At 46.1% G+C, this 20,239-nt stretch overlaps 1 protein-coding gene across 1 annotated transcript; it reads right to left on the reverse strand.

Moving 5' to 3' along the window:
• Positions 1–1,225: 1,225 nt before the first annotated feature.
• On the reverse strand, positions 1,226–18,461 carry mpv17l2 (MPV17 mitochondrial inner membrane protein like 2). Its single transcript, XM_080213116.1, has 5 exons — positions 17,500–18,461; positions 15,196–15,357; positions 12,522–12,598; positions 10,723–10,851; positions 1,226–3,277 (listed from the first exon to the last, which is right to left on the reverse strand). The coding sequence occupies exons 1-5, from the start codon at positions 17,687–17,689 to the stop codon at positions 3,230–3,232; spliced, it is 606 nt and encodes a 201-aa protein (XP_080069242.1). The 5' UTR covers positions 17,690–18,461; the 3' UTR covers positions 1,226–3,229.
• Between the last annotated feature and the right edge of the window lie 1,778 nt (positions 18,462–20,239).

Genomic DNA, 20,239 nt, shown 5'->3' on the forward strand with positions numbered 1-20,239 from the left:
GCTTCCCGCTCTACTCTAATACTGTTCACCTCTTGTTCAGAATGTTTCAGAGTCTGAACAACAGAGAATGTATAACCCAGAAACGGCACTCAGGAAAACTAGTCTGCGCTGCTGTTTACGCCCCACACGACCCTCTTCTCGCCTGACTCCAACCCACCCTTTCCTTGTTTATGCAGGAAGCACACGCCCTGTTGTACTTCGCTGCTTAAGAGCATTACAAAGCTGTTTGACTATCAAAGCAGATGAGCCCTAACCTGCTGTACCTTTCAGTCAGAGTTGTGGGATGGGATGCAAATCCCACTTGTCGGCTGCTGAAGTCAGTGATCCCTAACCCCAACCCCAAAGAGTTTTACTCTCACTCCACAATGAGGGAAAGGAGTGGGAGAAGGCCATTCAGCCCCTCAAATCTGTTCCGCCATTCAACAAGATCACGGTCGAGCAATATTTTGACTCAACCGTTGCTCCGGGACCCTAATTATTCATTTTAAAAATCTATCAATTTCCCACTCGGAGTGACAGTTCTAGATGTCTGATATCTTGACATTTCATTCCCCTTCTCACTATCTGTAAGAAATCAAATCCATATAAAGTAATTCTTCAAGTTAATCATTCCCAGCTCTGAACTGCCTCCCTATGAGTATCCCACAGTAGTTACTCAACTTTACCTCGGTATTGACAGAATGTTTTTGACCTTTCAAGAATCGCTCCACCCTTCCTAGTTAGATCTTATTCAGTAATTACATGGTGGGAAAATGTTCTGGAAAAGGATTCCTCTGTCCCAACGGATTTGCTGTGACATTTCCCCCTTGTGCCCATTCAAAGTCTATCGGACGCTGCAAATCTGAAATAAAAACAGAAAACGTTGGAAACTTTTGGTAAGTTTAATGGCATCTGCAGATTGTTTCAGTCCAATGACTCTCTTCAGTAAAATTGATGACAATTATTGACTGAAAACGTTAACCGCTGTTCCTTGCTGCACAGACACTGCTCAACCTGCTCAAATACTCACCAATCTCCACCTTGAAATTTTCAACTGAGCCCCAATCTCAACCTCCTTTTGGTGGGATGCTGGCAGAGGGTTCCACATTTCCAGTACCCTGTGTGTTTCTAAGTGCCATTATCCTTGAATGGCCTGGACCTAATTTTAAGGTTCTGCCCCCCTTGTTCTGCACTCCCCTCATCCCCTCCCACCCTCCCCCTCCCCAAGGAAATAGTATCCCTGTGCCAACCCTATCACATCCTTTAATCATCTTAAACTAACCAATTAGATCACCACTTAATCTTCAAAACTCACTGGAATACAAGTCTACGCTGTTCACCTTGTCTTCATAATTTAACCCTTCCAACCCTTATTTGCCCTCCAAGAGGAGGCAATGGTGTAGTGGTATTGTCACCAGAATAGGAAGGCAGAGATCCAGAGCAAGATCTGGGGACCAGGTTCAAGTCCCACCACAGCACTTTGGTTAGCACTGCTGCTTCACAGTGCCAGGGACCTGGGTTTAATTCCTAGCTTTGGTCACTGTCTGTGTGGAGTCTGCATGTTCTCCCAGTGTCTGTGTGGGTTTTCTCCAGGCGCTTTGGTTTCCTACCACAGTCCAAAAGATATACTGGTTAAGGTGCATTGGTCATGCTAAATTCCCCCTCAGCGTATCCAAATAGGCACTGGAGTGTGGCGACTAGAGAATTTTCACAGTAACTTCGTTGCAGTGTTAGTGAAAGCCTACTTGTGACATTAATAAATTAACTTTAATTTGAATTCAATAAATAATATCTGGAATTAAGAATCTCCTGGTGACCATGAAAACCATTGTCGATTGTTGGAAAAAGCCATCTGGTTCGCTATATGTCATTCAGGGAAGGAAATCTGCTGCCCTTACCTGGTCTGGCCTACATGTGACTCCAGACCCCCAGCAATGTGGTTGGATTCTGAAAGGGAGGGCAGTTAGAGTTTGGCAATAAATGCTGCCACAGCCATCAATAAAAATATCCATCTCTCCATGGGCAATATATGCTGAGGTGTAATGTGTAGAACTGGTCACTAAGGTGCGCTAACTCTGCCAGTTTCATATCAGTCCCTCTCCATCCTGAGTTTTCACAGTACATTTGTTGAGGCAGGAGAGTGAGAGAAAACAAGCCCAACAGCACCACCTAGCTGTGGCTCAGTGCCTAGCTCCTGAGTCCATCACCCAGACTCAGCCTGTGCTGCTCCGAGGGTGAGCTGTGCTGTCAGAGGTGCTGTTTTGCAGACCAGACGACAGACTGAGACCCCAAATGTGCTCTCAGATGGACATAAAAAACAAATCCCATGCCCACTATTTTGAAAATGGACAGACCATTACATGGAGGAGCAGAAGTAGACCATTTGGCCCATCAAGTCTGCTCTGCCATCCCTCAACTCCACTTTCCTGCCTTACCCCTATAATCCTCGACTCCCTTACGCATAAAAAGAGAGTTCTTCCTGGTGACCTGGCCAATATTTATTCCTTAACCATCATTCCTTGACGGAAGCAGGTAACAGTGTGTTGACCTCTTTTTAAAAATGAATTCTTTCTTGGGATGTATTCTGACAGTCACCATTCATTGCCTATTCCCAATTGCGCTCGAGAAGGTGGTGACGAATCTCTGTAGCCACAGTGTTGTTAGACAGCGAGAAGATGGCACCTTGCATTGGCACACCATCACACTGTCGCAATGTGCCCAAATCTCTGGAGGGGAACCTACAATCTCCCGATTGAGAGGCAAGTCTACTTCCACAGAGCCTAGAGTTACACACGCAGCTAAACCGTGGAAATCACGCAGGGCACCACATGGCTGCCGTGATTTCTACACCAGTAACTGCACTCCAAAAAGGTACAGATTCAATGGGTTGAATGGCCTCCTTCTGCACCGTAGGGTTTCTATGATTCTGCAATATCTCCTTCACTGTAAATGCAAATCCATTCATTTAAATACTCATTTAAAAAATATTTTAATTTGTCAAAAGTCCCAAGTGACACTTTCCACAATAAAATAACTTCATTTAGAATATCTCAGCAGTAACCATTTTTTCTTCTGCTGCGAAGACTGGGAGCATTATCTCCGTTTGTTGGGGCCCCATTTGCCAGTGGGCTGAATTCTGAACTCTCCTGGGATATCCTTCACAGGCTAGCGGGTCCACATCGAGCCGTCAGTCGAGGTCCTCAACTCTCATCCTCCAATAACCTCTCTCAGAGCTCTCCGGTTCCATCTGCTATTTGTCCGGAACGTCTGTCTTTTCCAGCGAGCCTTCATGCTGATCCTGAGAGGAGGTGAGAAAGAAAGTTGTGCATTAATATAGCCACCACTTCAGGACATGGCAAATTACCTTACAGAGAAATTACTTCATTTGTAGGGACATCGCTGATCCAATAGAGGAAATAATGCGGCCAATTTGCCCTAATGTGGAGTTGTTGGTGTTGGACTGGGATGGGCACAATAAGAAGTCTCACAACACCAGGCTAAAGTCCAACTGGTTTATTTGGTAGCACAAGCTTTCGGAGCGCAGGTCCTTCAGGAGCAGTTTTCTGAAGGCTCGTGCTTCCAAATAAATCGGTTGGACTTTAACCTGGTATTGCGAGACTCCTTCCTGCGCCGTAAGGAAGCTCTCAATGAGATTAGGGCAAGATTCTGGGGGAAGAATAAATATTGACCCAGGGCAGCAGGGAGAACTCTTCCCCCCAACCCCCCTCTCATTCCTCTTCAACAAGTGTGATGGGATCTTACATCTACCTGAGAGAGGAGACAGGACCCAAGTCTGACAGCAGGCACCTCCCTCAGTGCTGCACCCCTGGCTGTCAGCCTGGAGTACATGCCTCGACATTAGGTTCAAATTCACAAGGTGAGAGGGCGCCACCCAAATCCAGGGATCAGTGCTGAACTAAACATTATGTCAAATCCCCAGGGTGGCCAACTCCCCCAGGATCGAAGACTGATCTTCAGGACGCGGCTGTGCGATCCTGGAGAAAAACCAACGGCACATTAGAAAAGATTGGGGTTTTTTATTTGTCATCTTGTTTGAAATTTTCTCTGCAGATATAAAAATATTGAAAATGGGGGAAGACTGTTTGGCTGAGAGTCCAGTGTCGTCCAATTGGACGCTGAATCATTTTCATTCGCAAGAAACTACAAAAAGGTCGTGAATGTAGCCCAGTCCGTCACTCAAATCAGCCTCCCATCCATTGACTCTGTCTACACTTCCTGCTGCCTCAGAAAAGCAGCCAGCATAATTAAGTACCCAAGCACCCCGGACATTCTCTCTTCCAACTTCTTCCGTCGGGGAAAAGATACAAAAGACCGAGGTCATGTATCAACCGACTCAAGAATAGCTTCTTCCCTGCTGCTGTCAGACTTTTGAATGGACCTACCTCGCATTAAGTTGATCTTTCTCTACACCCTAGCTATGACTGTAACACTACATTCTGCACTCTCTCCTTTCCTTCTCAATGAACGGTATGCTTTGTATAGCGCACAAGAAACAATACTTTTCACTGTATGTTAACACATGATAATAATAAATCAAATCAAAAATCTCCTTTCCTATAGGTGTAGGAAGGCTGTATGTCACAGGGATGGATGTGTTGGCCAATTAGTTACTGGAGTGTGGGAGTAAGTCATGTGACAGAACCTCAAGGAATACATGTGGTCAGGGTTGGTGACCTGAGTTGGCCTGTGGGTTTACACCTTGCTCACCGCCCTGAGATTTCAGAGACAAATCCACATGCCGGAACTCCCGCCATGCAGGGTGACAGCACAGCGCACTGGACATGATGTGGAGAGGTGGGAGTTCTACTTCTGCGGGTTAGATTACACAATCCCCGCCCTCCCAAGAGGAACTCCGAAAGCAGCTTCGCTCCTGCTGCAGGTTGCTAATAGATCCCACAACATGTCCATGGGAAATGGGAACTCCCCGATTGGCCAGATGCAGCGTTCCTCCCTTGGCCAACACCGGCCAAATGTCTCTCTCTGCCCGCTGTGGGATCTTGCTATGCACAAACCAGCAGCCTTACATGTCAGTGACACATTGAGCCTGGCTCAGGGTCTCCCAGAGAAACAGGCTATTCAGCCCATCTGCTCCATCCTAGTGTTTATAATGAGCCTTTTCCCACCCCCTCTCCATCTAACCCTCTCAGCATCTCCCCAAGCGCCACATTCCCCCCAGTCTCCGTGGGAGCGAGCGCCACAGTTTCCCCATGGGAGCGAGTGCCACAATCTCGCCGCTCCCCGTGGGAGCAAGTGTCACAGTCTCCCCACCACCCCCGTGGGAGCGAGCGCCACAGTCTCCCCAATCTCTGGATACAGAAGTTTCTCCTGAATTCCCCACTGGATTTATCAGTGATGATCTTAGAATTACGACCCCTTAGTTTGGAACTTTCCCACAGGAGATTCCATCAGTGGCCAACGTATCGCAAAAACAAATGAATAACTGTCTTCACACACAACAAGGTTTATGATATTCTCTTAGTCCTCCCTCAGATTCAGTTAGACTTTACCGATCATGTGCCTTTCAGGAGTATTCACATGTTTATCTTATTTGTCTCACCATTTTCCCAACTCTCCTGCTACAGATTAACTAAGACAGGAGAGTTTGCAACCAGGCGGCAGAGACTTAAAACAACTGGTAAAAAACACAAGAGGTGGCGATAAAGAGACTGTTTTTATTTTTACCCAGCGAGTTGTTGTGTTCTGGATGGTGTTGCCCAAAAGGGTGGTGGAAGCAGATTCAACAGGAACTTTCAAGAGGGAATTGGATAAATCAGGAAGAGGGAACAAAAATGTGATAGCAGTGGAGAATTAAACAATGGAGTGGGGGAGGACAGTGCTGATTATACAACTCTTTCAGACACACAACGATGCCTTCTGTGTTGTAACATTCTGAATTAGGAGATGGCTAATTAAGACTGACAAAGTCTGGGCAGTAACTTGAATTTCACCTGACGAAGGGGCTAACCCGAAAGCTTGCGAGTATATTATCAAATAAATAGGTTGGACTAAAACCTGGTGTTGTCAGACTTTTTACTGTAACTTGAATACACAGCAATCCCTCCACCACCAGTGCACAGGGCAGGCGTGTGTAGCATCTGCAAGATACACTGCAGCAACTCATCAAGGTTCCCTTGGCAGCGCATTTCAAAATGTAGAGATGCCAGCATTGGACTGGGGTAAACACAGTAAGAAGTCTCACAACACCAGGTTCGAGTCCAGCCAGTTTATTTGACAGTAATCTCACAAGCTTTCGGAGACGGTTGTCCTTCGTCAGGTGTGTGGAAGGTTCTGATCAGAGAAGGGCATATAAAGTCACACACACAGTTTACAGAATACTGATTAGAATGCAAGTCTTTACAGCTAACCTGCTATTCAAGTCTTAAAGATGCAGACAATGTGAGTGGAGCTAGCATTAGCATAGGTTAAAGAGATGTGTATTGTCTCCAGATAGGACAGTAAGTGAGATGTTGCAAGTTCAGGCAACTCATGGGGGGTTACAGATAGTGCGACATGAACCCAAGATCCCGGTTGAGGCCGTGCTCATGTGTGCGGAACTTGGCTATCAGTCTCTGCTCAGCGACTCTGCGTTGTTGTGTGTCGTGAAGGTGGTCACAGGCATTCAGTCTCTGATCTTCGGGTAGGAGTTCTCCAAGGTGGCCCTCAACCGGGATCTTGGGTTCATGTCACACTATCTGTAACCCCCATGACTTGCCTGGGCTTGTAAAATCTCAGTTACTGTCCAGTCTGGAGACAATACACATCTCTTTAACCTATGCTAATGCTATGTCCACTCACACTGTCTGCATCTTTAAGACTTGAATAGCAGGTTAGCTGTAAAGACTTGCATTCTAATCAGTATTCTGTAAACTACGTGTGACTTTATATGCTCTTCTCTGACCAGAACCTTCCACATACCTGACAAAGGAACACCGTTTCCGAAAGCTTGTGAGATTACTGTCAAATAAACTGGTTGGACTCTAACCTGGTGGTGTGAGACTTTTACAGCACATTTCAAACCCATAATCACAACCTTCCAGAAGGTGGTCCTACTGGGACCACCACCACCTGGACGTACCACTCCTAGTCACTCACCATCCTGACTTGGAAATCCTCAGCCGTTCCTTCACTGTCGCTGGGTCAAAATCCTGGAACTTCCTACTTAACAGCACTGTAGGTGTACCTACGTCACATGGACTGCAGCGATTCAAGAAGGCAGCTCACCACCACCTTCTCAAAGGCAATTACAAATAAATGCTGACTTGATTTATCACATGTACACGGGTGAAAAGTATTTCTTCTTGCGCACTATACAGACAAAGTATACCGTTCATAGAGAAGGAAATGAGAAAAATGCAGCATGTAGCATTACAGTCATAACTGGGATACGGAGAAAGATCAACTAAGCGCGAGGTAAGTCCATTCAAAAGTCTGACAGCAGCAGGAAAGAAGCTGTTCTTGAGTTGTTTGGTATGTGACTTCAGACTTTTGTATCTTTTTCCCGAAGGAAGAAGGAGGAAGAGAGAATGTCTGGGTTGCACGGGGGCCTTAGTTATGCTGGCTGCTTTGTTACAGCAGCTGGAAATATAACCAGAGTCAATGGATGGGAAGCTGGTTTGCGTGGACTGAGCTTTGTTCATGACCCTTTGTAGTTTATTGTGGTCTTGCACAGAGCAGGAGTTGTACCCAGCAGTGATACAACCAGAAAGAATACTTTCTACGGTACATCTATAAAAGTTGGTGAGAGTTGTAGCTGACATGCCAAATTTCCTTTGTCTTCCAAGAAAGTAGAGGCGTTGGTGGGCTTTTTTAACTAAAGTGTTGGCATGAAGGGACCAGGGCAAGCTGTTCGTGATCTGGATACCTAAAAACATGAAGCTCTCGACCCTTTCTATTTCATCCCCATTGATGTAGACAGGGGTATACCCTCCCCTAGGCTTCCTGAAGTCGATGACAATCTCCTTCGTTTTGTTAACATTGAGGGAGAGATTATTGTTGTTGCACCAGTTCACCAGATTCTCTATCTCATTCCTGTACTCTGTCTCCTCATTGTTTGAGATCCGACCCACTACAGTGGTGTCGTCAGCAAACTTGAAAATCAAGTTAGGTGGGAATTTGACCACATAGTCATAAGTGTATAAGGAGTATGGAAGTAGGGCTGAGGACACAGCTTGTGGGACACCGGTGTTGAGGTGTTGTTGCCTATCCTTACTGATTGTGGTCTGGGGGTTAGGAAGTTCAGGACCCAGTCACAGAAGAAGGTGCTGAGCCCCAGGCCATGGAGTTTGGAGATTAGTTTCATCGGAATAATGGTGTTGAAGGCTGAGCTGTGATCAATAAATCGGAGTCTCACATATGTGTCCTTGTTATCTAGGTGCTCCAGGGTTGAGTGCAAGGCCAGAGAGATGGCGTTGGCTGTGGATCTGTTGCAACAATAGGTAAACTTAGTGGATCCAGACAATCTGGGAGGCTGGAATTGATTCGTACCATGACTAACCTTCTGAAACACTTCATAATGATGGATGTCAGAGCCACCGGCCAATAGTGGCTGCTTGGCTTTTCTTTGGTGCCGGGATGATGGTTGTCTTCTTGGAGTAGATAGGGACCTCAGATTGTTGTAAAGAGAGGTTGAAGATGTCTGTGAATACTCCTGCCAGCTGGTCCAGTACCCCATCTGGGCCAGTCGCTTTCCGTGGGTTGACCTTCCAGAAAGCTGCTCTGACATCTGCAATGGTGACCTTGGATACGGGTTCATCTGAGGCTTCCAGGGTGGAGGGCATGCTCTCACTGATCTCTTGCTCAAACCAGGCACAGAATGCATTGAGCTGATCAGGGAGGGGTGCGTTGGTGCTGGCGATTTTTACCTGCCTTCATCTTGTAGCCTGTTATGTCTTGCAGACCTTGCCATAGTTGGCAGGGATTGGTGTGGCTAGCCTGGGACTCTCGCTTGGTCCGATACTGTCTTTTGGCATCTTTGATGGATCTCCTTAGATTGTACCTGGCTTTCTTGTACAGGTCATGGTCACCTGATTTGAACACCTCAGACCTGGACTTCAGCAGACAGTGGATATCCCTGTTCATCCATGGTTTCCGGTTGGGGAAGACGTGGATTTGCTTCTTTGGCACACAGTCTTCGACACACTTACCGATGAAGTCAGTCACTGCAGTGACGTACTCGTTCAGGCTGGTCGCAGAGTTTTTAAATACTGATCAGTCCACTGACTCCAATCAGCCCCGTAGGAGATCATCAGATTCCTCAGACCAACACTGCACAACTTTCTTTGATAGATTCTCCCCTTTCAGTTTTTGTTTGTAAACCAGGAGCAGGAGCACAGTCTTGTGGCCTGATTTGCCAAAGTGTGGATGGGGGATAGAGTGGTATGCATGCTCAATATTTGTGTAGCAGTGGTCTAGGATGTTTGGGTCTCTGGTGGAACAGGAGATGTATTGATGGTAACTTGGTAGTACACTCTTGAACTTGGCCTGATTGAAGTCCCCGGCCACAGTGAACAAGGCCTCGGGATGTTTCGTCTCAAGGATATCCATAGTGCTGTATATTTTGTCCAGCACGATCTTCACGTCATGGGGTGGGATGTAAACTGCCATCAGGATAACGGAGGTGAACTCCCACAGAAAGTAGTAGGGCTGTGATTTTAGCATCAGGTATTCTAGGTCTGGGCAGCAGAAACTTGCTAGTGTTGCTATGTTTAGCCTAGCTGCGTAGCCAGCAACACCCACCTCCAGTGAAAATGTATGAAAGAGGTAATCTTATGGTCCTTCCCATTCCCCGAAACTACAAATCCGACATGCTAATGCCTCCTGATGTTAAAATCATTTGGATCACAACATAACAGTAGCGAGGTTAGAGTTCAAAAGCAGTTCATCCCAAATTCTACCTTCCCTGCGGTTAATAGGCTTGGCACAGCTTTCACTCCGATCAAAAGTACAACAGCACAAAGTGTAAATATCCCAGCCGAAACTAGCAAATACTTACTCAGAAGGGAGTGCTCAAAAATTACGTAAGGACAGAACGAAAGCACAGTGTTCTGTATCTAACCCTGTGCTGTACCTGTCCTGGGAGTGTTTAATGGGGATAGTGTAGCAGGGGCTTTACTCTGTATCTAACCCCATGCTGTACCTGTCCTGGGAGTGTTTGATGGGGGACAGTGTAGAGGGAGCTTTACTCTGTATCTAACCCCGTGCTGTCCCTGTCCTGGGAGTGTTTGATGGGGGACAGTGTAGAGAGAGTTTTACTCTGTATCTAACCCCATGCTGTACCTGTCCTGGGAGCGTTTGATGGGGATAGTGTAGAGAGAGCTTTACTCTGTATCTAACCCCATGCTGTACCTGTCCTGGGAGTGTTTAATGGGGATAGTGTAGCAGGAGCTTTACTCTGTATCTAACCCCATGCTGTACCTGTCCTGGGAACGTTTGATGGGGATAGTGTAGAGAGAGCTTTACTCTGTATCTAACCCCATGCTGTACCTGTCCTGGGAGTGTTTGATGAAGAATGAATTTGATGAAATTTCAGACTAATGTCTCTCACCGAGAGGCAAACTGGAGAGGGAGATTAAGAAGATTTTATTTTGTTTTTTCAGGTAGTGCGTTCCAGTTTTTACACAGCGAGTTGTTGTAATTTGGACTCTGCTGCCTGAAAGGGCAGTGAAGGCAGGTTCGAGGACTGGGTAAACAGGAAGATTTCAGCTGTAGTTGGCATCCGCCTACCTGGTGTTTCAGATACGAGAGGAAAGTATCCCATCCCACAGTCACAACGTTCACGTACAGGACACGGTATTGTGGAGACAGGAAATAAAAGTTGACCATTTGTGCTCCCGGCCACACCATGCAATCAGCCTGCAGACAAATCAAATCATTTAAACTGTTAGGCCTTCCAAAACAATTCCATAAGAGCAATCTCGCACTACAAACAGGCTTTCTCCAGACTGGGTCACGATCAACTGATCGGGTGTGGTTTCATCCTGAGTGTAACGATTATAGAGCTGACCCCACACTCAGGCCCTCCCTCTCCCCTGCTTCCCCCAATTCCAGTTCACATCCCCTGTGAGGGGAGCTGGGCTAATGGGCTAAATACAACAACATTACCCACTTTGTGATGGTACATTTCCCTGGAGCAGCAACTGCAGGAAAAACACACTGGATCATCTCAGGAAAAACACTTAGAGGGAAAGACAGGCTCACATTTACACAGATCCATTCATGTTTTCAGAACATAGAATCATAGAATTCCTGCAGAGCCGAAGGAGGCCATTCGGCCCATCGAATCTGCACCCACCACAATTCCACCCAGGCCCTATTCCTGAACCCTGCTAATCTCCTTGATACTAAGGATCAATTTAGCATGGCCAATCCACCTAACCTGCATATCTTTGGACTGTGGGAGGAAACCCACGCAGACACGGAGAGAACGTGCAAACTCCACACAGTCAGTGACCTGAGGCCGGAATTGAACCTGGGTCCCTGGCGCTGTGAGGCAGCAGTGCTAACCACTGTGCCACCGTGCCGCCCAACATCTCTAGGTTACACCAAAGGGAGGCAGTAGCATAATGGTATTGTCATTGGACTAGTAATCCAGAGACACAGTATGAATCCCACCACAGCAGATGGTGAAATCTGAACAGTACAAATATTTGGAATTAAAAGTCTGATGATGAATTAATATCCTTTAACTGGTCTGGCTGACATGAGTCTCCAGACCCACTGCCCTTTGAGATGGCCTCACAAAAATCTCAGCTCAAGACCGATGAAGGATGGGCACTTACTGCCAGCAAAGCCCACATCCTCTCAATACATTTAAAAAAAAATACACTTCAAAAGTACTTCACTGGTGGTGAAAGACTGATTCTGTTTGTAAAACAATGGTCTAAGAAAGAAAATAGATCTGCATTTATATAGCACCTTCCATGACCTCAGGACCTCCCAAAGCATTTTACTTTTGTAACATAGGAAATGCAGCAACAAATTTTCATATATAAAGCTCCCAAAAAACAGCAGTGTGTTAAATTACCAGATAACCGACATCACAAGAAGAATGTTAACGGAGGAATATCAATCATGATGTGGGAGAGAATGCCCCTTGTTTGGCAAATGGTGACATTCATCTTTACCATGGGGCCCTAATTTAACATCTCAGAAGGAAGGCAGCACCTATGGCAGTGCAGCACTCCCTCAGCACTGCACCAGAGCGTCAGCCTTGATTTTTGAGCTCCAGATCTGGAGTAAGGCTTGAACCCACAACCTTGTGAATCAGAGGCCAGGGGGCAACCAACAGAGCCACAGCTGACACCAACTAAAGCAAGGTCGCAATTCCAGTCTAATCTTCTGTAAAACCCTCGATCCAGTGGCTTTGCTACACGCACTTTGATTAAACTGTGAGATAGCGAAATAAACAATGCAAGCTCTTGTCTAACATACAGTTTTGTCAAAAGTGGCCAAAGTTAAGGAGGATGTTTCTGACAAGGACATCCTGATACGCCCAAAGTGATCATAAAGAATTAAATTTTTACCTTGTAAAATTGCCAGAACTTTCTCCTGAACTCCATCAGGCAGTCCTTGGGAGGATGGCCTTCTAGGATTCCCATTCCTGTCACAACATATTAGCAGCATGGTCAGTAAAACCTTCATCTCAACAATCTAACATACTATTGAATTCCGAGACAATTCTGTCATATCACTGCTGATCTGTGGGAGACCTTGTGGTGCAGTAATAGCTTCCCTACCACTTGACCAGAAGCTCCAGGTTCAAGTCCAACATCAAGGCTTGTGTTGGCCACCGATAGAATGTTCAACATGGTTCAATAGGGCAGTAAGATGGCACAGTGGTGAGCGCTGCTGACTCTCAGCACCAGGAACCCGGGTTCAATTCCAACTTCGGTCACTGTCTGTGCAGACTCTGCACATTCTCCCTGTGTCTGCGTGGGTTTCCTCCTGGTGCTCCGGTTTCCCCCCACGCGCTGGTTAAGTGCATTGGCCGTGCTAAGTTCTCCCTCAGTGTATCCAACAGGCACCGTAGGCAACTAGAGGATTTTCACAGTAACTTCATTGCAATGTTAACGTAAGCCTACTTGTGACTGATAAATAAACTTTAAACAGACTGATAATCAGCTTAGGAATCATTCTATCACTTCCCCCAAAGAGGGAGTATGGTGTGAAGATATGTTACGAATAACTGCTGATCTGTAATATTAATTATATCAACCATGGGGAAGTACTTACAGGCGGAGGGCATTGGTTGGGTAGTTATTTGAGTACATGTAAAGAGACACTGACACGGGAGGAGAATAGAGATATATACCTGTAATATTTCATTCTGCGAATAAATCTATTCCAAGTAAAGACCAGCTCTGGTTTATTCCCTCACAAACTGACTAGCAGGACAATAACATGTAACACAACTTCCATTTCCCCACTGTTGGGTCCATTCATTTGTTTGAATGGACGAGGAGACAGCACTTTGGTACAATTTTTAAAATGATTTTCTTGTATTGAACAGAACATAAAGAAAATTAAATCGTGACGGAAGCAGAGTAAAAGCAAAGTGAACTTGGAGAGACTGGCTTTTACTGTCAGCCCCTGTACTGATTTACTGGTTGGACTTAAACCTGGCGTTGTGAGACCTCTTACTGTGTTTATCCCAGTCCAACATCGGCATCTCTACATCCTGATCACACCGCAACGGATCGAAAAAACTAAACACAGAAAAAAAACCACTGAAATCCAAACTAAATTTCAACCCTTATCACGTTATTGGAAATGTTTTTTGCAGTCTGTCTCCATCTTGGAAAAACAATCCTTGCAGCTGCCATTATTTAAAAAACTTGTTTGCCTGCATTGTGTACCCTTCAGGAATGCAGTCAATTTCTAGCTAACCTTTAGCCTTCTGATTCTACATGTAGTCAAGTCAGCAGTTAGGATAAGCAGGGTTAGTTGCATAGGTAGAAATATCTCAAAATGAAGTATTTGCATAGACCGCAAGCAAACAGAGCTAAACTTTCACAGGAGCTCTCACCCACCTTTGTTCCAGATTCCTCAGTACACTTGCTTCTTAAATATTTATTAATCTTAGTCCTGAAAGCTCCAACTGACTCCCAATATCCACAGTCTTTTTGGGGCAGAGATTATTCTGTCTTACTGACATCAACCCAGAACAGCTGACTGTCAGCTTTTACCCCTTTGTCCCAGACTGGAACCCACCCAGAAGATACACTCTGTGTCATCCCAACTCAAATCTTTTAATCAGATTAAACACGATGATTAGACTCAGCCTTTGTCCTTTTGCACGTGATCCCGGTCAGTGCAAAACAGTCCTCATACTTTGTAACCCTTTCAGAGCTGTCACCATCAGTATTACACAGCCCTGTTTGTCATCGATTTCTGTTGGACCTTCTTCACAAATTGATTGGGAGCACCAGAAAGTTTGGGTGGTATCAGGAACAAAAAAAATTACAGCACAGGAACAGGCCCTTCGGCCCTCCAAGCCTGCACCGACCATGCTGTGCGATTGAACTAAAACCCGCTACACTTCCAGGGACACAGTATCCCTCTATTCCCATCCTATTCGTGCATTTGCAAGACGCCCCTTAAAAGTCACTATCATATCTGCTTCTACTACCTCTCCCTGCAATGAGTTCCAGGCACACCCCCCCCACCCTCTGTGTAAAAAAACTTGCCATGTACATCTCCCTTAAACTTTGCCCCTCGCACCTTAAACTTATGCCCCCTAGTAACTGACTCTTCCATCCTGGGAAAAAGCTTCCAACTATCCACTGGGTCTATGCCCCTCATATTCTTGTAGACTTCTATCAGGTCACCTTCAGCCTCCATTGTTCCAGTGAGAACAAACCAAGTTTCGCCAACCTCTCCTCATAGCGAATGCCCTCCACACCAGGCAACATCCCGGTAAACCTTTTCTGTACCCTCTCCAAAGCCTCCACATCCTTCTGATAATGTGGCAACCAGAATTGAACACTATATTTCAAGTGCGGCCTAACTAAGGTTCTATAGAGCTGCAACATAACTTGCCAGTTTCTAAACTCAGTGTCCCACCTGACGAAGGCAAGGATGCCAAATGCCTTCATTGGCATAGGTGGAGGGAGGGAGGAGAGGGAATAGGGGAGGGGTGTAGTGGGGGGGATGCTGGTGTATCCGAGATGTCTGAGGACGCAGAAATGTAACGCTTACCGCAGAAATAGATGACGCCAAAGATAGGTGAGGCAATGAGCTGGTCTAACAGAACCTTCTTCATCACAATATGCATGGTCCTTCCTGGGAACCTGCCATCCAGTGCCATGTACCAGAAATGGCCAAAGGGTCCCATTAAACAGCCGGTGGCAAACATTCGCCCTGTGACAATATGAAGACAGCAGGCAGTGATACTGGCAATAAAGTGAATACCCCGTCTGTTAATGCAAAAGAGTTGACAGGTCTTTTATCTTCAGATGTTGAGGAGAGCAGAAAATCTTAATTCTGAGTTAGCGCTAGGATGGCAGATGTGTCACAGGAGACACCAAGTCAGTTAGGATTATATTCATTGGAGTTAAGAGTGAGAGGGGATCTCATAGAAAGTTATAAAGTTCTAACAGGGTTAGACCGGGTGGATTCAGAAAGAATGTTTCCAATGGTGGGGGAGTCCAGAACTAGGGGTCATAGCTTGGGGATAAGGGGTAAACCTTTTAGGACTGAGGTGAGGAGAAATTTCTTCATCCAGAGGGAGGTGAATGTGTGGAATTCACTCCCACAGAACGTAGTTGAGGACAAAATGTTTTCTGGTTTCAAGAAGAAATTAGATATATCGCCTGGGGCTAAAGAGATCATGGGAAATGGGAGGGGCAGGAGGTAGAGGAACAGGATATTGAATTCAATAATCAGCCATGATCAAAGACACAACACTGATGACAGCACCGTGGTGGGTCAGATCTTCAACAATGACGAGACAGGAAATCTGGCGAACTGGTGCAACAACAATAATCTCTCTCTCAATGTCAACAAAATGAAGGAAATTGTCGTCGACTTCAGGAAGAGAATGTGTCCCTGTCTACATCAACAGCGATGAAATAGAAAGGGTCGAGATCTTCAAGTTTTTAGGTGTCCAGCTCACCAACCACCTGTCGTGGTTGTTTCTTCAGAAGGAACTCTTCAAAATGCAGCCAATGAAAATACAACAAAACTTACTCCAATTTATAAATCAAAGAAAAGGTTTAATAAAGAAACATCATTGCTCCAAACTTGGAGCCTCACCCCGGGCCACTCCAAGTTCCCCACATTTCTACATAGTTCCTTATTTATAATGAATCAGCTGACTATTATGTCACTCTGTAATTGATTCCAGTGTGATTCTGTTACCTGTGTAGTACGGGGGAAGGGTTGCTATGTCTATGACTGGGCCCCGAGATGACTCAGCATGGCACTAAAATGCTATCCTGATGAAATCCCCACGCATGAGGAACTAAATCCCAAGTTTCCAGCAACCTGATGTGTCTCAGAATGGGACGCTAATAACGGCTGCTGGTTGTCCCCACCCGGCACCAGCATCGGGGAGCTCAGCGAGTTCCATCCCTTTGGGCAATTGCAACCTGGCACCTCAGTAATGCTCACCAACCACCTTGGCACTGCCTGGGGTGGGACCTATGAAGGCAGGGCCTATAAGGGAGGGGGTGGTGGAGGAGTGGTGCCACGCACTCTGCCTGTGATCAGATCAAGGGCGAGGGGAGGGGGCCCACTCTGTATCGTGATCACTGAGTGGGGGCTCAGTAGGTCTGAGCAGCAGGAGAGGCGTGGTATGTTGGGCGGTGTAAGGCTTGTGATCAGTCACGGGGCGGGGGGTAAGAAAAATCACTGTGTTCAGGCTGCCTGCAACAGCAGAGGCCTGACAGCTCTTGCTCTATCAGACCTCTGCTGCTGCTATTGCTATTGCGCATGTGCACAGTCACTGAGATCTACACATACACAATAGCTCTCTCTGCAGTTGGCTATTGCGCATGTGCAGTCACAGAGGTATGCGCATGCACAATAGCTCCCTCTGCAAACTGGCTGGTAAATTAAGCTCAACCCACAGTCTGCAGCAGCTAGAAATGTTCTAGACCATTTTTCCATGCACAACGTGAACAAGTTGGGCATTAAAATCCACCCAAAAAGACAGATCTGCAACTCTCCCATTTTCACGCTAGTTGGATACTTGGAATCATTTTCGAAAAATTCTGCTGCTCACCTTTCTGATGTGACACTTAACCTCTCAGGTGGGTGTAAAGAGCCCAAAACCACTATTCTGAAGAAGAGCTAACTTTTGCTCGTGGTCAACATCCAAAAGGTATCACATTGCTGTTTGCAGAATCTTGCTGTGCACAAATTTCTTGATGGGTTTCCTACAACAGTGACCATACTTCGGAAAGGTACCTCACTGCTCATGAAGCACCCAGGGGAACATGCTGAGCTAGAGATGGGGGCTGGGGGGGGGGGGGGGGGGGAGGCTCTGTATAAATACCTTACCTGTTCGAGCCCATTCACGCACACGGACAGGCTCCTGCCACGTCTCACGAGTTTGTTGGATCATGTCACCAATGGCCATCAGAGCTCCACAACTCACAGTGTTGGTCACCAGCAGAAGCTTGCCACTGAACAGAGGCTTCCAGTAGCCCAGTAGGCGGACAAAGAAATTCTGATTCAATGGGCCAGACATCCTGGCTAGAGGGGCGACTTGTTTGACTAACAGAAAGAACAGAACTCCAACCCACTGCCTCTTACAGAGATCATTAAGTTAATCAGCAAGGTTTATTGACTAGCCCTCACTAATTTCACCGAGTACGTCAAGGTAACCTTGAAACCTCTGCCAATATACAATGTTAAAAATTAAATAAACCAAACTTCAACTCTAGGAACAGCATAAACTTCAGATTACAATCTAATCTGCACGAGACTCATCCACACATTTGATATTTAATCTTCATTACATTCAATTAGCACATCATCAAAATGCTGCTTTCTGAATATATTATTTTTTTAACCCTGAGTTTAATATAGTCACAATTGGTTTCTGTAATACTTTTATATTAATTGTATTTGAAATAGCTGGTGTTGCCTCTCCCAGGATGGGCTCCTCACACTTTCTCTCTCTCTCCTGACACTTGTTTCAACCCAGCTGTCTAGGTATGAATTCAACTTTATGACTCTTGCAGGGTCACAATAACTCAGTGCCTTCTCCTCGGTGTGTCTCCATAAGTCTCCAGCTCCGCCCTACACCACCTGCCTGTATGGTCTGTGTGTGTGTTCACTCCCTTTGATTCCTGAGCCTTGTGAATGTCTATTACTGTCTGAGACAGTTACCCTCTCTGCCCTCTGCCCTCTCTCTCTCCCTCCCTGTCAGTCCATCCCCATCTACACTCTAATTTATCTCGCTGACTTGATTCCACCCCGTCCCCTGTCCGTCCTTCCTCTCTTTCTCTCTTCCTCTCTCCCTCTTTCTCTCCTATTTTACCCTTACCAGTAAACCTCAGTCACGTGGCGCAGAATCCGGAAGGAAATTACAATTCCCGGCAGTGTAACACTTTCGCTGACCAATCACATTCCTCCACTGCTTCAGTTGCTACAATCATTGGCCAATGAGAGCTGCTGAATAAGCCGGCTCCATCGATCAATCAGAATGGTCAGTGGGCGGGGTTACTGTGCATTGCGTCATCCCCTGTTTTGCATACATTAATATTTAAATTAAACCCCATGGATCCACGCCCCCAAGGTGTCAGGACTTAAAGGCACAGGCACCCAGGCTACAGAGAGGTTACACTTTATTGATCAATCAGATGACTTGTTTCCACTCCGAGGACGTGAGTTTGATCGAACTGTTCAAGTCAGGAGCTGTTAGAAGGCTCACAACACCAGGTTAAAATCCAACCAGTTTATTTGATCGTAAACCCACAAGCTTTTAGGGTTTGCCCCTTCGTCAGGTGAGTGACGAGTTCTGGTCTCAAACAGAGCATATAAAAGGCACACACGGTTTACAGAATACTGATTAGAATGTAAATCTTTACAGCTAACTTGCTATTCAAGTCTTAAAGATGCAGACAATGTGAGTGGAGATAGCATCAAGAACAGGCTAAAGCCAAGTTCCGCACACATGAGGACGACCTCAACAGGGATCTTGGGTTCATGTTATGCTATCTGTAACCCCCATGACTTGCCTGAACTCACTTACTGTCCTGTCTGGAGACAATACACATCTCTTTAGCCTGTGCCTGATACTATCTCCACTCACATTGTCTGCATCTTTAAGACTTGAATAGCAGGTTAGCTGTAAAGACTCACATTTTAATCAGTATTCTGTAAACCGTGTGTGCCTTTTATATGCTCTGTTTGAGACCAGAACTCGTCACTCACCCGACGAAGGCGCAAACCCCGAAAGCTTGTGGGTTTACTATCAAATGAACTGGTTGGACTTTAACCTGGTGTTGTGAGACTTCTAACTGTGTTTACCCCAGTCTAACTCTGGCATCTCCACATCAAATCAGGAGCCACAGATGCAGGATGGCATGGTGGCACAGTGGTTAGCACTGTTGCCACAAAGCGCCCAGGGACCCAGGTTCAATTCCCAGGATCACTGCCTGTGCGGAGTCTGCACATTCATAAGAACATAAGAACATAAGAACATAAGAAATAGGAGCAGGAGTAGGCCATCTGGCCCTTCGAGCCTGCCCCGCCATTCAATAAGATCATGGCTGATCTGTCGTGGCTCAGTTCCACTTTCCCGCCCTCTCCCCATAACCCTTAATCCCCTCTCTTATCAAAAACCCATCAACCCGCTTCTTAAAAATATTTAGCGAGGCAGCCTCCACCACTTCAACGGGCAGAGAATTCCAGAGATTCACCACCCTTTGAGTGAAGAAGTTCCTCCTCAACTCCGTTCTGAACTGCCCCCCCTTTATCTTGAGGCTGTGCCCCCTAGTCCTACTGTCTTTTTTGAGCGGGAAGAGTCTTTCCACCTCTATCCTATCCATCCCATTCATCATCTTATACGTCTCAATGAGATCTCCCCTCATTCTTCTAAACTCCTCCGGGTGCTCTTGTTTCCTCCCAAAGACATGCTGGTTAGGTGCATTGGCTGTGCTAAATTCTCCCTCAGTGTATCCAGACAGGCGCCGGAGTGTGGCGACTAGGGGATTTTCACTGTGACTTCATTGCAGTGTTAATGTAAGCCGACTTGTCACACTAATAAATAAACATTAAAGGTTTGACAGCC

This window comes from Carcharhinus amblyrhynchos, chromosome 26 (genome assembly GCF_965287045.1).
Source record: "Carcharhinus amblyrhynchos chromosome 26, sCarAmb.v2.hapA, whole genome shotgun sequence".
Lineage (NCBI taxonomy): Eukaryota > Metazoa > Chordata > Chondrichthyes > Carcharhiniformes > Carcharhinidae > Carcharhinus > Carcharhinus amblyrhynchos.